Source organism: Equus przewalskii, chromosome 7, assembly GCF_037783145.1.
Source record: "Equus przewalskii isolate Varuska chromosome 7, EquPr2, whole genome shotgun sequence".
Lineage (NCBI taxonomy): Eukaryota > Metazoa > Chordata > Mammalia > Perissodactyla > Equidae > Equus > Equus przewalskii.
The window spans coordinates 24719282-24736241 of record NC_091837.1 but is presented as its reverse complement, the minus strand read 5'-3'; the positions used below and the strand labels follow the sequence as shown (position 1 = coordinate 24736241).

General features: G+C 43.2%; 2 protein-coding genes across 5 annotated transcripts in view; one reads left to right on the top strand and one right to left on the bottom strand.

Moving 5' to 3' along the window:
- Positions 1-242: 242 nt before the first annotated feature.
- On the bottom strand, positions 243-5817 carry SNRNP35 (small nuclear ribonucleoprotein U11/U12 subunit 35). 4 transcript variants are annotated; one of them, XM_070629279.1, is made up of 4 exons: positions 5688-5773; positions 3512-3646; positions 2287-2379; positions 243-1986 (listed from the first exon to the last, which is right to left on the bottom strand). In XM_070629279.1, the coding sequence occupies exon 4, from the start codon at positions 1981-1983 to the stop codon at positions 1243-1245; it is 741 nt and encodes a 246-aa protein (XP_070485380.1). In that variant the 5' UTR covers positions 1984-1986; positions 2287-2379; positions 3512-3646; positions 5688-5773; the 3' UTR covers positions 243-1242. The 4 variants fall into 4 exon arrangements, with proteins under 4 accessions (XP_070485380.1, XP_008516728.1, XP_008516729.1 ...); XM_008518506.2 differs by lacking the exon at positions 3512-3646 and having other exon boundaries at positions 5688-5817; XM_008518507.2 differs by lacking the exon at positions 3512-3646 and having other exon boundaries at positions 2287-2376; positions 5688-5803.
- A 98-nt stretch (positions 5818-5915) lies between these two features.
- The window catches only part of RILPL2 (Rab interacting lysosomal protein like 2), a 30660-nt gene continuing 19615 nt past the window's right edge, over positions 5916-16960 (top strand). Inside the window, exon 1 of the mRNA XM_008518501.2 lies at positions 5916-6026. The gene's annotated coding sequence lies outside the window, so the exon portion shown is untranslated. The remainder of the gene's footprint in view (positions 6027-16960) is intronic.

Genomic DNA, 16960 nt, shown 5'->3' with positions numbered 1-16960 from the left:
TGTAAATGAAACGTGACTGAAACCAGAAAGGTGTTCCTGCAAGGCTGTTTTCTGAGCCTTGGGAGATAGTAAAATTCTGCACTGGAAATTTACAAAGGAAAGAACATTTTTCTAAAACTGCTCCAAGAGCTGACAGCAGGATTCAGATATAGCAAGTTCCCTATGTAACAATGAGATTCATATTCCTAACGCAAAAACCTAGTAATGACTGTGTAAGTCCTGATACTAAAATCAGACAATTATTTTGCATGGAACATCTTTAATTTTAAGAACCTGAACTTTCAAAGATAAGGCCATTGATAAAACAAAAATGCTAAATATACTTTTTTGAAAACCATGTGAACAGTATCGTCCTTACCCAAAGCCCTCAGAAACAGGTCAGCATAACCAGCTTTCAGACAAACCAGAGGCTGGATGATCGAGACAGACGAATCAATCCATTGGAACCAGACACAAACCTCTCACTGATTTCTCTTCATTTTCATTTTCCTCTCATGCTTTTGAGCTTTATCTTTTCAAAGGGCTGGAAGACTGCCAAGGATCAGGGCCCCATAGCCCTGCAACTTTGGTTTTTCATTTTAAATGCCAGCCTCCCCACCAAAAAAGGAAAGAGAAAAGGTAGTCAGCATGTGGCTCCTGAGTGGAGTTACAGGGGCTCAAGAGCAGCGGGTCACCGACCGGGCCCACTGCTCAGACTGGCTTTGGGATTAAGTCTCTGGACATTCTCCTTGGGATTCTTTTCTAGCCCATTTTTATTTCAATTCAGCAGACCCTTGCATCGTGGATATGAAGATGGAAAAGATACCACTTATTCTGGTCCGATTCGGGTTCCCAGGAGTCTGAGAGCAATACAAATAATTTTTGGTCATCACCTCTTCTTGCCAAGCCCTCAAAATGGTCATGTCCAACAGATGGGAGAAAATCAAATTCTTAAATTTTCTACTGCCCAATTAAATGCGAACGGTGACTCCTTACACGTGCTCTTCCATACAGATTCCAGGGAGTACAAAATTGGTTCTCGAGCTTATTAAATAATGTGTCCATTGAACTATAAAATGAAGAGACACTCAGAAGGTTCAGCTTGAACCTGGATTCCACATTGGAAAGAAAACTTACTCCCAACCCCAGTGTCATCACGAAGTTTTATTCAGGCGTTGGGCTTTGTACGCAAGCAACGCCGATGGCTCTGTGCTTTTCCTCACGCTGTACCTTCGTCTGGGGGCTGGTGGTGGGGGGGGGGCTCTACTCTCGTCTCTCCCTCTTCTCCCTCCCCTTGACCCTGTCATCTCTGAAGTCCCTCTCTCTCTCCCAGTCACTTTCAGGCCACACCCTGGTTGGCTCTCTTTCCTGCCATCTCTTCTCCCGGCCCCGGTCATGGTCTCGATCCCTTGTCCTCGAGTCCCAGTGTCTTTCTCGGGATCGAGACCGCTCCCTCTTTTCCCTCTTCCCCTCTCTATACTGCTCGTTTTTAACAACTGGCAAATTAATGGGTTTTCGAAAAGGCCGATCCCGCCCCCCAAATCTCAGTTGCCCAGATTCCTTTTTTCCCCCCAAACCTCCTCCAAGTCGCCGAGGAATCCACCCTTTGAGAGTCCTTTCCAGTTCATAGTCCACAAATATCTCGTGCTGGTCAATCACCAGGCCGTCTGCATCTCGGTAGGCTTTGATCAGAGAACGCTCCTCTTTGTATTCGATGAAGGCGTAGCCCTTTGAAAAGCCTGTCACCAAGTCCCTCACCAGCCGAAGCCGCCGGATGTCCCCGTAGCGGGAAAATACTTCCTTTAACTTCTCCTCTTTGGTCTGCAAGTTTAGTCTTGCCACAAACAGGGTGAGGAGGGGGTCTCCTGTGACGCCTTTGTTGGGGGCGTATCGTGCCAGCATTGCCCTCCAGACCGCGCGATCATGTGGGTCTTCATCGGTGCCATCGATGCTGCCAGCTTTAAGTGGGTCATACTCCTTGGCGATGGGCATCCAATCGTTCATGGTCTAGGAAGGATCACAGCAAGCGTTGATGTGGCACCTACTATGAGCTACCCGTTTAAACCTTACGCCAACCCCATGAAGCAGATACTACGATTCACCCCTTCTTCAACAGGCAAAGAAGCGATTCCCAGAGGCCGAGGCCTCCCAGCTAGAAAGTGGGAGAGACAGAGTCAAAGCCAGGCAGTGGGGCTCCGAGACGCTCTTACCCACTCCTCCCCCCCTCCCTCCCAGGAAGCAGCAGAAGGCAATGTGCTTTGAGTTTGATCCATGCATCAACCAGCTTAGCCACAGCAGGGCACTTACCACGTGATGTTATAATGTGGCAACAAGGATCAAAATCCAAACTTGTCTTTCAGAGACTTTACAATGGTCCTAGGAAAACCAGCTTGGGGACTGCTGTGGAAAATGGCATTTTTAAAAAATCTTTACTACCAAGAATTTCAAACATATACCAATGTAGAGAATGGCGTAACCCTCCACAAACTCCTTACGTGACTCCAACTGTGACCAACCTGTGGCCAGTCTTGTTTCATCTGTGCCCCACTCACATCCCTGCTCCTGGATTACTTTGAAGCAAATTCTAGATAATACATGACTCATCTGTAAATATTTCAGTATATGTCACTAAAAGGTAAGGGACTTTTTTTAAACAAAACTACAAGGGAAAACGGTGCTTTGGATACAGCATTTTGCATCTGACAGTAAACAGGAAGCAAAGCTAAAAGGACAGTAACCCAGCAGCAGGCTCTTCGGTTCAAGAGGAATATGGGATTTCTTCCCAGTTCCCTAGCTGATAATCCACTTATGCCTTGGAGCATGAGAATTGATTGCAATGGTAATTTTAGCCCAGCAAGCAGACTGTGATTGTCATTCATTCTGATACATGATAATTTTTGTTTTGAAAGAGGGTGGGAAGGTTTAAGTTCAGAGAGGCTGATACATGATAATTGATTCACATGAATCTGCTGGAAAAATACAGTGCTTGCCAACATCTCAGACACCGCTAATGCTCATGTGATCACCTCTGTGAAACTTTAGAGCCAATGCTGAAATATGTTAAAAACCTGGGCGCTCTCTTTTCTATGGTAATCCTCATTCCTAACGGAATCTTTCCGTATTATGAAAATGATTATCTCTTTCCCAGATTTTCCTCAAGGATCTTTTTGCTTTTGTCCTTCTTCAGTTGATGGGTTATCTAGGGGGAGTGACTGTTTATGGGGTGCACTGTGGGGCTTTTTCCCCAGTATAAAAGTCAAACACCTACAGAATAAAATCCAAAGTCAACAGCAGTGCACTCAAGACCTCTGACGTCACTCAGCCTCCCACCATATCCCACTGCAAAACCTACCCAGGGTCGCCCCTTCATTCCTTGAATGCACCCTAACTCCCTAGCTTCATGTCTTTCCCGGTGCAATTTCCTCTGCTGGGAATACTCTCCTCCTTTCTGCCTCCCACATCTCCACTTCTGGAAGTCCTACTGGTCCTTCCAAGCCCAGCTTCCACCCCCTTCCCCGTGAAGCAAACTCACCTCTCCCATAGCTCATCGCACGTCTTCTGTCTCACTGACCACGTTTTGCCCAACGCACAATAAACACTCTTCAATCTAGTGCCTGCCTTAGTTCATCTCCAGATGCCAGGACACTTTCTGATAAATGCTGGGGAACTGAACCAATTCCAATCAAAATTCACTGAACTTTTTTTGGTCCAAATCAGACAAAAACATTTCACTGGGGACTGAGAGGCAGGACATGACACTGCCTGCCACCAGACTGTAAACGGAGGGCACACATGTTTGTCATCTTTAACAAGCAGCTTTGGAGAAGATGCCTCTCAGGTATCTCCATCAGAAAAAGGATGATAAACAGCTGGAGCAATGAGACAAGAGTGAGACAGTTTTGGTCCGGTCTGGGTTCTGCCTCTAACACACTTTGTGTCTTTTCTCTCTTATGGTTGGAATTTCTCCATGTGAAAAAAAAAGAGAGAGCTCTCTTTTGTTTGACTCTCTCCCTGCTCTAGTACCCTCTACATTGATTCCATTCTATTGGCCCCCAAATTCTGAGACTCTAATCTTACTCCCTACCTCCATCACTGGGGCAGAAAAAAAACAAGGACCATAATAATTATAGTTAACTTGTATTGAACACTTAGGAGGTCCAGGCCATGTGCTAAGCACCCAACTCCCCTCACCTCTCAGCACTACCAGGACTAGGTTCTACTATTATTGCCATTTCAGACGAGGAAGGTGAGACACAAAAAGGTCATCTTTTGCCCCAAATCACAAAGCTAAGAAGCAGCCCAGCTGGGGAGTTAGAATCAGGGCTTTTTCGACTCCAGAACTTAAGCTCTGAACTAATTCCTTAGACAGCTGTCATAAAATATAAGGCTTTGGAGATAGGGATAGAAAAAACCCCACCAGGATTCTGAGTGGATTTGAGGCTGAACCCCCCACCTCAAGTGGGAAAGAATCCCATCTTCGTGTAACACGAAAAGGTCACAAAGATCCACCAAAAAAACTGCTATTACTGTACAGAGTCAGAGCTCCTGTTCAAAGCTTTAAGAGTTCCTCAAATTAAAATCTGAAGGGAAGGGCTGGCCTCGTGGCCGAGTGGTTAAGTTTGCAAGCCGGCCCAGGGTTTCGCTGGTTCGGATCCTGGGCGCGGACATGGCACTGCTCATCAAGCCACGCTGAGGCCACGTCCCACATGCCACAACTAGAAGGACCCACAACTAGAATATACAACTATGTCCTGGGGGGATTTGGGGGGAAAAAGCAGAAAGAAAAAAAGAAAATCTAAAGGGAATTACAAAGGATCACCACGGATTTTCTGTTATCTCCCTCATCAGTATGCCTCTATCGATACTAGATGCTGAGAGATCAGCAGGCTTCACGGCTTCTCATTAATCTTTCCGGGTGTATTTCCTCTGCTGCAGCATTACGTTGAGATCTCCTACAACTTCTTTCGATTTTTAGATTCATGTCATCATTTCAAAAACGAGGATGAGATGTGAGAGACGAATGGTGGGGGGTGGAGATGGGTGGGGCAATGAACCACCAAGGTCAAAAGTGTGGAAAGTGAAAAATCGCACTGGATCGGGAGTCAGAACACCAGGGTTAAGACCTGGTCCTATTTTGGGCAAACTTTAAATCAGCTGTTAGATGTAGCTAAATGCCACTTCGCTAGGTTTTTGTGAAGATCAGATAAGACAGTGTCTGTGAAAGTGCTTTACAATTATAAATCATTGTACAAATAAAAGTTGTTATTAACCAAACAAAGCACGCCTCTCCTCACTGAGTCTGCAGAGTTAAGACTTTCCCGCGCTTTGCATCCGACTGGGAAACAAATCTGAAGGCCGGACCCTCAGAGCTGCCCTGGGCATGCGCAGTGACGCCGTGGACGCTCAGGCGGAAGTGTGGGTGAACAGGGGGGACTGGTACTCCCAATCCCCCCGCAGCGCCTAGGCCTCGGCCGCGGCCCTGGAGGCGGTCTCCCCACGCCTCACCTTCCGGGTGGTCGCAGAGCGGAAAGGGCCATCCTTCCAACCCAGCTGCCGCTCCCGCTCCCCGCAACACGACCCCACAAGCTCTCCCCCGCTGCCAGGTTTCAACATGGCGGCTCATACACGGGCGGACACACCGTCCGGGCTGCATTCCCTCGTCCTTCTCGCCAGGGTGGGCCCTGCTCCCGCCAAGCCGCCCCACTCACCTCAGCGAGGCTCAGGCTTCCTTTCCCACGGAGACGGCGGCCGAGCTCCAAGCGACGGGAGATTCTCCGTCCTTGCCTGACTGGACCTTTACATCGGAAGAAGCAGATTCGTCACAGGCGGTGTTTTTGTTTTTATATTAAGAAAATTAATCACATGCATTGAGCACTGAAGACACGTCATCTCCGAGAGAAATGAACTTTCCGTTTTTCTAATTTTTTTCAGGAAAATAAAAACGGCTAAATTGAAGAATTGAGTAGAAAGCCTATCGAATGTGCAGTTAGTTGTCTGGGAGCCGCTGAATCTCTCCCCGCAGCGAAGGGGTCTCAGCGCCCTGGGAGGTTAGTTCTTAGACTCACTTTCAGAATCCGATTATATTATGGTTTTTCCTCAGAAAATGCGTAAACCAGTTCACATGAAATTTTGTACGTGCGTTTTTCACCGCTAGATTTAGGAATTCGCTTTCCTTACAAGCAAAATCGCGTGGAAACTTGTTAAAATGCCCTTTCCGGGGCTCCGCCGGGATCGATGAATTCAGAATCTCTGGAACGTTGCATTTTTTTGCAAGTCCCTAAATGATCCTTTAAGCACACTAAAGTTCCCCTGCCTTTCGAGTCGCGGCTAAGATCCGCGGATTTAAATTCTGGGTGTGGGAGGCAGACGGGAGAACAGTGTGGTCAGTAAATATTTGTAGAATGGATAGGTGTGTGCATTCAGATTATGGTGTTTCTTTTTTGACAGGTTAATATATTCGGGGAGATTGACTTGATTGTGTTATGATTTGAAATTTCTTGATACAATCGTGCTTTCTTAAATTTGATGACGTTCTTCAGCCACTCATTTTTCCATCAGTCCTTACAAGTGGGTGATTTCTGCAGGCAACTCGTCTCATTTTGATTCTAATCTTGTTCTTAGAAAGTAGGCTTATCTCTAATGTATTACAGGTACCTAGTCTTTATTAAATTTTTATTATTAGGTGAAACATAGGTTCCAAATAATATAGTTTTGTTTGTAGTACATTTTCTTAAAATATATTAATAAAAATGTATTATTGAGTAGAAAATGAGCAATATCTATAGTTTAAAATTTTGTGTTTAAAAATGTGTGTGTGTGGTATACACATGCAATGGAATACTATTTAGCCTTAAAAAGGAAGGAAAATCTGATAATTGCAAAAACGTGGATGAACGTGGAAGACATTATGCTAAGTGAAATAAGCCAGACACAAAAGGACAGATATTGCATGATTCCATTTATGTGAGGGACCTGGAATAGTCAAATTTATAGAGACAGGAAGCAGAATGGTGGTGGTCAGGGTGGGGGAGGGGGAGTTATTGTCTAATGGGGACAGAGGTTCAAGTTGGGATGACAAAGTTCTGGAGATGAATGGTGATGGTTATACAGCGTTGCGAATGTACTTGATGCCGCTGCACTATGTGCTTGAGAATAGTAAAAGTGGTAAATTTTATGTTATGTATATTTTACCACAATAAAACAAAAATCTTTGTTAAATAAAAGCTTATTTAAATATATGTATCCACCCCAGTAGCAGTGAGTGCAACCTAGCACTTAGATCTTGGTTTCTAATGTCATTTTCCAGTAAAAGTAACCAGTGCTCCTTGGAGAAATGGCTGATTCTAGGACTGGGCCAAGAAATACACATGGTGAGCTTGGAGTAGCTTGTACTGCCGGAATGTAAGGGAGTGTTAAAAACAAAACAAAAAACCCACCAATGAGGATCATGTCAAAGGGACACAGGAGCCAACTGAGGGTACCCAATGGCCAAAGTGGAACAATTTGAGCTACAAAATAGTGTCAGATTATAACCCAAAATATAAAATAAATATCCACGAGCCTGTACAGATAGGAATAAACGATTGAGTAAACAAACTGGGAAGAGACAAATCTCCCACACAGAATTCCCAACAGTTTATGTAGATAATTCCTCTGTCAAGAAGGTGGAGTGTAACTCTCTGCCCCTTAAGGATGGGCAGGGCGTAGTGACTTCCATCCAAAGGGTACAGTATGGAAAAGGTGGGAAGGAGGAGTAACTTTACGGTGGAGAAGCCTGACAGAGTGTTAGCCAGCTGATCAAGGTCAACATCAACACTATAAGTCATGTTCATAGTATGTGCCTTTGATAGGACGTGCTGAAAGTGGCACTTCACCTCTGTGGCCTTCGTCCCCAAAATCTATCACCCCAGTCTAACCATGAGAAAAAGAGACAAATCCCAAGAAAAAATTCTACCAAATACCTGACCAGTACTCCTCGAAACTGTCAAGGTCATGAAAAACAAGGAAAGTCAGAAACTGTCACAGCCAGGGGGAGCCTAAGGAGACATGACAACTAAATGTCCTGTGGTGTCCTGGATGGAGTCCTGCAATAGCAAAAGGATGTTAGAAAAAAACCGAAGGAATCTGAATAAAGTGTGAACTTTAGTTAATAATATATTGATATTGATTAATTAATTATAACACATATGCCATACTAATGTAAGCTGTTAATAATAGGGGAAACTGAGTATGTGGATTATATTCCCAATTTCTGTACTATCTTCCCAATTTTTCTCTAAATCTGAAACTGTTCTAAAATTAACAGTTTATTGAAAATATATGTGTGTGTGGTTAGAAATAAAAGAGAAGAAACTACTGCTTCATTCAACAATGTGATTGAGTCTCATATAATGATGAGCAAAGAAGGTGGACTCGGGTGGCCCAGTTGGCATGTTCTACTTCTGTGGCCCGTGGTTCGCCTGTTCTGATCCTGGGTGTGGACCTATGCACTGCTTGTCAGGCCATACTGTGGCAGGGGTCCCACATATAAAGTAGAGGAAGATGGGCATGGATGTTAGCTCAGGGCCAGTCTTCCTCAGCAAAAAGGGGAGGATTGGGAGCAGATGTTAGCTCAGGGCTAATCTTCCTCAAAAAAAATAGAAAGAAGCTGGACTCAAAATTTTTGAGTTCACACTGTATGTTTCCAATTATATGAAGTTCTAGGATAGGCAAAACTAACCTATGTTGGTAAAGGTCAGGATAGAAGTTACCTCTGGAGGAGGGCATTATTGATTGGGAAAGAGCATGAGGGAGCCTTCTGAGACTGGAAATGTTTTATATCTTTATCTCAACAGGGGTTATAGAGGTATATATTTATGACAATATTCATAAGACAGACACTTAAGATTTGTGTACTTTAAGGTATAAGGATGCTATACTTCAATAAAAATGTAAATGTATTTGTGTGAGAGAGTATGTACGTATATGAATGTCTAGATTGTACTGTTACTGTCCAATATGGTAGCTTTTAGCCCCTTGTGGCTGTATAAACTTCAGTTTAATTAAAAAAAAATTTTGTGTGTGTGAGAAAGATTGGCCCTGAACTAACATCTGTTGCCAATCTTCCTCTTTTTGCTTGAGGAAGATTTTCCCTGAGCTAACATCGTGCCATCTTCCTCTATTTTATATATGAGATGCCGCCACAGCGTGGCTTGATGAGTGGTATGTAGATCTGTGTCCAGGATCCGAACCCTCAAACCCCAGGCTGCTGAAGTGGAGCATGCCGACTTAACCACTATGCCACCAGCCGGCCCATAATTAAAATTTTTAAAAATTAAAAACTCAAGACATGGAAGCAACCCAAGTGCCCATCGACTGATGATTGGATACAGATGATGTGGTGTATATATATACAATGGAATACTACTCAGCCAGAAAAAAAGACAAATTCATCCCATTTGCAATAACATGGAAGGACCTAGAGGGAATTGTGCTAAGCGAAATAAGCCAGTCTGAGAAAGACAAACACCAGGTGATTTCACTTGTGTGTGGAATATAAACAAATACATGGACAAAGAAAACAGTTCAGTGGTTACCAGGGGAAGGGGGGTGGGCATGGGCACAGGGGATGAAGAGGAGCACTTGTGTTGTGACAGTCAAGAAATAATGCAGCTGAAATCTCACATTGATGTAAACTATTATGAACTCAAGAAAAAAATAATTAGAAACAATTTCTCAGTTGCACCCGCTACATTTCCAGTCCTCAGGAGCCACATGTAATAGCTAGTGGCTACCACATTGGACAATGCACAGGGAGAACAGTTCCATCATTATAGAAAGTTCTGCCAGACAGCACTTACGTAGAACAGTCTTGTTCCATGGAAATAGAACATTAGCCTCATATGTCATCTTAAATTCTATAGCAACCACATCAAAAAAGTACAAAGAAACTGGTGAAGCGAACCTTAATGATATATTTTGTTCAACCCAATATATCCACAGCATCATTTTAACATATAACCAGTAGAAACATTATTAGGTAGTTTAAAAATATTCTCTTTTTGGAAATGCACTGTACTTTATAATTAGAACTTGTGTCCATGAGGACTAACACTTCAAGCACTGGGTAGTCAGGTGTGCTACTGTGTTACACAGCGCAGGTCTAGATGGTCATGTCAAACTGTTGGCAGTGGTTGCTCCTGGGGGTGATGGTAGGATTGTGGAGGAGGAAGCCCTCTCACTTTTAATTATATCTCCCTGAGTAGCATTTGAAATTTTTTGCAATAAGCATCTATTCCTGTGTTTCTTGTGTTAGCAGCGGGTCAGACCGAATTAGGAGTACAAGAAGGTGAGTGGAGCTGTGAGTCAGAGAGAAGGGGAAGGCAGGATTGCGCAGAGAAAGCCTTCAGACCAGGTTGCAGGTCTGACAGCTCTGAAAGGGAGGAGGAGAAAGCAGCAGCGGGAAGTGAGAACCTCAGACCACAGCAGAGACCAACCCGGGGGGTTCCTTCGGGCCACGATTGCCTGTTAGAGTTGTCCCATGTTGGACAGAAATGTCCTGGTCCCAGTACCCCTGCTGTCTTCAGTTATGGACTTCAGGCCTCCTGGGGAAAGCGTGTCCTTAGCGTGAATCCTGCGGCAGAACCTGGAGGGGCTGCGGCCGGCGACAGCCAGGGACCTGCAGCCCTCGCACCGACCCGCAAGGTCCTTCCTTTTTTTATTGTTAATTGTGGGAACAACAACATGAAATTTACCGTAATGATTTCTAAGTGCAGAGTTTAACAGTGTAAAGTATATTCACGCTGTTGTGCAACCAGTCTCCAGAACTTTCTCGTCATGCAAAACTGAAACTCTGTCCTTGTTAAACAACTCCATGTTCCTCCCACCTCCCACCCCCGCCACCCACCAGACTTTCTGTCCCTTTGACTGACTACTCTTTGTACCTCATAGAAGTGGAATCATAGAGTATTTGTCCTTTTGTGACAGGCTTCTTTCACTTAGCATAGTGTTCTCAAGCTTCATCCATGTTGTGGTCGTCTGTTGATGGACACGTGGGTTGCTTCCGCCCACTGGAATTGTGAATGATGCTGCTGTGAACATGGGAGTACAAATATCTCTTCTGGATCCTGCTTTCAATTCCTTTGGATATGTACCCGGCACTGGAATTGCTGAATCCTATGGTACTTCCATTGTTAATTTTTTGGGGAACTGCCATACTGGTTTTTCACAGCAGGTGCATCATTTTACAATCCCACCAGCAGGGCACAAGAGTTCCCGTTTCTCTACATCCTCACCAACACTTGTTATTTTTCTGGATTTTTGTTTTTGTGTTTTGTGTTTTGTTTGTTTGTTGAGGAAGATTAACCCTGAGCTAATGTCCGCTGCCAATCCTCCTCTTTTTGCTGAGGAAGATTGGCCCTGAACGAACATCTGTGCCCATCTTCCTCTATTTTATATGTGGGATGCTGCCACAATATGGCTGGATAAGTGGTGCATAGGTCTGCGTCCAGGATCCAAACATGGCAAACCCCAGACCACTGAAGCGGAGCACGCAAACTTAACCACTGTGCCACTGGGCTGGCCCGTTTTTGTTTTTTAATTATGGCATCCTAATGGGTGCAAGGTGATATCTCCTTGTGGTTTTGATTTGCATCTCTCTAATTAGTGATGCTGAGCATCTTTTCATATGCTCGTTGGCCTCTTGAAGGGTCATCTGAAAAGCAGCTGCGTGACTGCGGGGTTTATAAAATTAAAAATTAATAGTAAAATACCTTACAAACCAAGCAGAAGATCTGAGGATGGCATGGACGACCCTAGTAGAGATTTCTATAGAAGTTTCACACTAATAAAATCTCAAACAAACATTTAACATTACCTGTGGGCACTGGGTTAAGCTCATTTCATTCAGCAACTCTTCAAAGAATGAATTGTTCATTCCATTGTGTCGCCAAAATCTCCTTTAATGCACCTCCCACTCTCCATCCTGAATAAACATTTCACCTAAGTTACAAAAAATAGTATTGGGGCTGGCTGGTGGCATGGTGGTTAAGTTCACGTTTGGCTTCGGTGGCCCTGGGTTCGCAGGTTTGGCTCCCGAGGGCAGACCTAGCACCATTCATCAAGCCATGCTGTAGCAGCGTCTCACATAAAGTAGAGGAAGATTGGCACAGATGTTAGATCAGCAACAGTCTTCCTAAAGCAAAAAGAGGAAGATTGGCAATGGTTGTTAGCTCAGAGCCAATCTTCCTCACCAAAAAAAAAAAAAAACAAAACCCACCAAGTATGCTCTTATGCAAACACAGACTCAAAACAAGTGCCTGAGGCACCACCCTTCCTGCACCCAAATTCTTTTCTAAAGACTTTCAACTCCTAGAGATGAAGTCACTGGCCCAAGATTGCAGGCATTTAAGGCAAACCGGGAAATCTCTGAAATCCTTGCTATTTCTGGGCATGATTTGAGGGTAACAAGACTTGAAAAAAATTTAGAGAACAGGAAGAAAGTCATACTGAGTGTGTCACTCGGGATTAATGGTGCCACAGATCTTCAGAAGGGCCTAAGACTTACTCTGCTTGATGTACCAAAATAGAACCACAACATATTTGCTAATGGAACATTCCCCTTGGGGGGCTGTAGCCCCAAACATTTACGGTTCCATTTTTATTGTGGGACCCACCCACTTACTTTTGTTTCCCATGTCGCTTTTTCCCTTGTTTCAACCGTGACCTTACTTTATGCTCCCTTTTGTGGTCACTTTGGTTTCTTCTCAAAGGCAGGAAGAAAAAAAAAGTACAGCTGCGTACGGTTGCATGCCTGTCAAATCTCAGGGGAAGAGTGTTTGTGACATTATTTTTAGAACTTCGTATAATGATGTATCATTGGGACTTTTTCAAAAGCTTTGTTTTAGACATATTCTATGTGTGTTACCTATCCAACTTTCCATATCTCGTTCTCAAATAATTATATGAACTTGGGAAATTTCTTATACTTCATATTTTGGAAATAAAATTAGTTTATAACAATAATAGGCGACATCTATTGAGTATTTACTATGTGCCAGACACTGTTCTAAACCACGTCATAACCATCTTATGAAGTAGACTCTAGCCTTATCCCCATTTTACAGCTGGGAAAACTGAGTCCCAGAATAGAGGCGTAGTTTACTTGCGTAACACAACACAGCTTGCAAATGGCAGAGCCAGTCAAGATTTGAACGTTTGTGGTCTGGTCTAGAACCCACCCTTTTGAACACTACGCTATCACTCATTGTTTTTCAAACCTGAGCGTGCATCAAAATTACCTAGAGGGCTTGTTAAAACACAGATTGCTGAGGCCCACCCCAAAGTTTCTGATTCATTGGGTCAAGAATTTGCATTTCTAAAAAGTTCGCAGGTGATGCCGCTGCTGCTGGTCTCAGGAACACACTTTAAGAACCTCTGCTGTAAATCATAATTATTTTCATAATTTCTGAACGGAGAGAGAAGGATCATGATCACCTACCAAGAGATAGTCCAATTCTGTGAGGGGCCTAAGAATTAAGATCAATAACACTGTATGATAATAGCCAGCATCCATTGATGCTTATGATGTACTGGATGCTGGAGTAGGCACTTTTTGGGCGTTATCTCATCTAATCCTCACACCAGTCTTGGGGAATATTTTTATTTTTCTCTGTTTACAGTGAGGAAATGGGGATTTGGAGATTAGGGACTTGATCAAATTTATGCACCAGCAAGTAGCAATTGTGAGGTTCAAGTCAAGACTGCTTAACTCCACAGCCCTGTTCAGACTTTGCACTTAGCAAATGCTCAGTACATAAATTATTAAAGGAATGAACAAAGGAATCTCTGTTATTTTATATCAAAAGCATAGCTACTCAATGGAAGACATTTTGACATTTTTAAGGCATGTTTACTAGGTTTCATTATGTAACAAAGGGGTATAAAGCACAGAGGAAGGAAGTAGAGGGTGAATTTCTAGGGAAATTTCAAGGCAGAAGGAACTTTTGACCAGGACGATGGTGCAGAAGAGATTCATGAGAGCATAAGTGGCTGGGGATACTGAAGGTGTAAAAGAAAATGCAGAAGCATTAAATTCTTTCTGATAACAATGCTCTGGGAAGGCTGCTTCCACTTAGCATTGAGACATAATTCGCGTGTCATAAAATTAAGCCATTTGAAGTGTACATTTCATTGGTTTTTAGCAAATTCACAGAGTTACTCAACCGTCACCGCAATCTAATTTTAGAACATTTTCATTACCCCAAAAAGAAACTGTCTGCATTAGCAGTCACTGCCCGTCCCCCTCTCCCAGCTCTAGACGACGACTAATCTTCCTGTCTCTATGGATTTGCTATTCTGCACATCTCATATAAATGGAACCATACAATATGTGGCCTTTTGTGACTGGCTTCTTTCACTTAGGAAAATGTTTGCAGGGTTCATCCACGTCGTAGCATGGGTCCCTGCTTCATTCCTTCCCTCCCTCAGCGCTTTACTGAGGGGTAATTTACCTAAAGGAAATGCACAAATATTAAGTGTACAGCTCCACGACTGTTTACCTATGTACATATATTCTCATGTGACCTCCACCAAGATCAAGATCACCCCACAGAGTTCCCTCATGCACTTTTTAAAAATTTTGGTAAAGTACACACAAGATAAAATTTACCATCTTAACCATTGTCGTGCAACCGATCTCCAGGACTTTTTCATCTTGCAAAACCGAAACTCTACGTCCATCAAACACCACTCTCCATTCCTCGATCTGCCCCAGCGCCTGCAACCACCATTCTACTTTCTGTTTCTATGAGTTTGTACTCTAGGTCCCTCATATAAGTGAAATCATATAGTATTTATCTTTTTGTGGCTGGCTTATTTCACTTAGCATAATCTTCTCAAGGTTCATCCATGTGTGGCATGTGTCAGAATTTCTTTCCTTTTTAAGGAATCATATTCTGATGTATAGATAGACCACATTTTGTTTATCCATTCATCCGTGGATGGACATTTGGGTTACTTCCACCTTTTGGCTGTTGTGAATAATGCTGCTATGAACATGGGTGTGCAAATATCTTTTTGAGACCTTGCTTTCAATTCTTTTGGACATACACCCAGAAGTGGTATTGTTGGACTGTATGACAATTCTATTTTTAATTTTTTGAGGAACCACCATTCTGTTTCCCGTAGTGGCTGTACCGTTTTACGTTCCCACCAGCAATGCACAAGACTTCCAACTTCTCCACATCCTCTCCAACACTTGTGATTTTCTGTGTTTTTTTTTTTTTTTTAGTAGTGGCCATACTGATGAGTATGAGGAGATATCTCATTGTGATTTTAATTTGCATTTCCCTGATAATTAGTGATATTGAACATGTTTTCCTGTGCTTTTTGCCCGCTTATATATCTTCTTTGGAGAAATATTTATTCAAGTCCTTTGGCCATTACTTTTTATTTTTAGTAACAGCTTTATTGAAACATAATTGACCAATTTAAAGTGTACAATTCAGGGGACGGGCCGGTGGCACAGCGATTAAGTGTGCACGTTCCACTTCGGCGGCCCAGGGTTCGCCGATTCAGATCCTGGTGTGGACAGGGCACCGCTTGGCAAGCCATGCTGTGGCAGGTGTCCCACGTATAAAGTAGAGGAAGATGGGCACGGATATTAGCTCAGGGCCAGTCTTCCTCAGCAAAAAGAGGAGGATTGGCGGCAGATGTTAGCTCAGAGCTAATCTTCCTCAAAAAATAAAATAAAGTAAAAAATAAAGTGTACAATTCCATGATTTTTAGTATATTCACAGAGTTATCATCATAATCAATTTTAGAACATTTTCATCACCCCCAAAAGAAACCTCATACCTTTTGGCTGTCACATCCCAGCCCCCTCAGCCTTTTAGCTCTCCAGCCTTAGGCAACCACTAATCTACTTTCTGTCTCTATGGATTTGCCTATTCTGGACATTTCACATAAATGGAATCATACAGTATGAGGTCTTTTGTAACTAGCTTCTTTGACTTAACATAACTTCCCATTAACAAGTTGTGAGAACATGTGTGAAATATTGTCTATGAAGGAAGCTCATTAGAGACTCTGTGCCAAAGGTTTTTATTGGGGGCTGGTCCCGCAGGCACCCTCTGCCTAGGAATACCAAAGTTCCAGACTCCCAGGAGGAAAGCTGGTGTTCACCATAAACCTTGGTGTTTGTGCAAACAGCTAAGGCACAGTGAGCTCCTCTTACCTCTCAAGGTGGTGAGAACCCTCCTCACATCCAAGGTCCCACATCCCAGCCAAAGACCAGCCTTACAGTCAGGATTTGCAAATGCTAGCATCCTCGGGCCGCTTTGTTAACTCATTTTTGCATAGATTTTGGTAAGGATTGTGCTGATTCTGCAGATCGATTGGAGATGTAAGATGGAGAATATTGCCGTCTTAACAATATTAAGTATTACAGTTGATGAACATGGGATGTCTTTCCATTTATTTAGATTTTTAATTCTTCTTATGTTACTTGGTAGTTTTCAGTGTGCAAGTCTTATATATCTTTTGTTCAATTTATTTCTAAGTATCAGAGGCCGGCCCCGTGGCTGAGTGGTTAAGTTCTCGTGCTCCGCTTTGTCCGCACAGGGTTCCGGTTTGGATCCTGGGCGTGGACATGGCACTGCTCATCAAGCCATGCTGAGGCGGCGTCCCACATACCACAACTAGAAGGACCCACAACTAAAAATACACAACTATGTACCAGGGGGCTTTGGGGAGAAAACGGAAAAATAAAATCTTTAAAAAAAATTACTTCTAAGTATATTATTCTTTTTGATGCCATTGTAAATGGAATTGTTTTCTTAATTTCGTCTGCAGATTATTCCTCGCAAGTGTGTAGAAATGCAATTGAGTTTTGTATATTGATCTGGTATCCTGCAACCTTGAGCTCATTTATTAGCTCTAATAGTTTTTTTGTGTTTTTTTTAGTCTGGTAAGATGGTGGATTACACAGATTGATTTTTTCGAA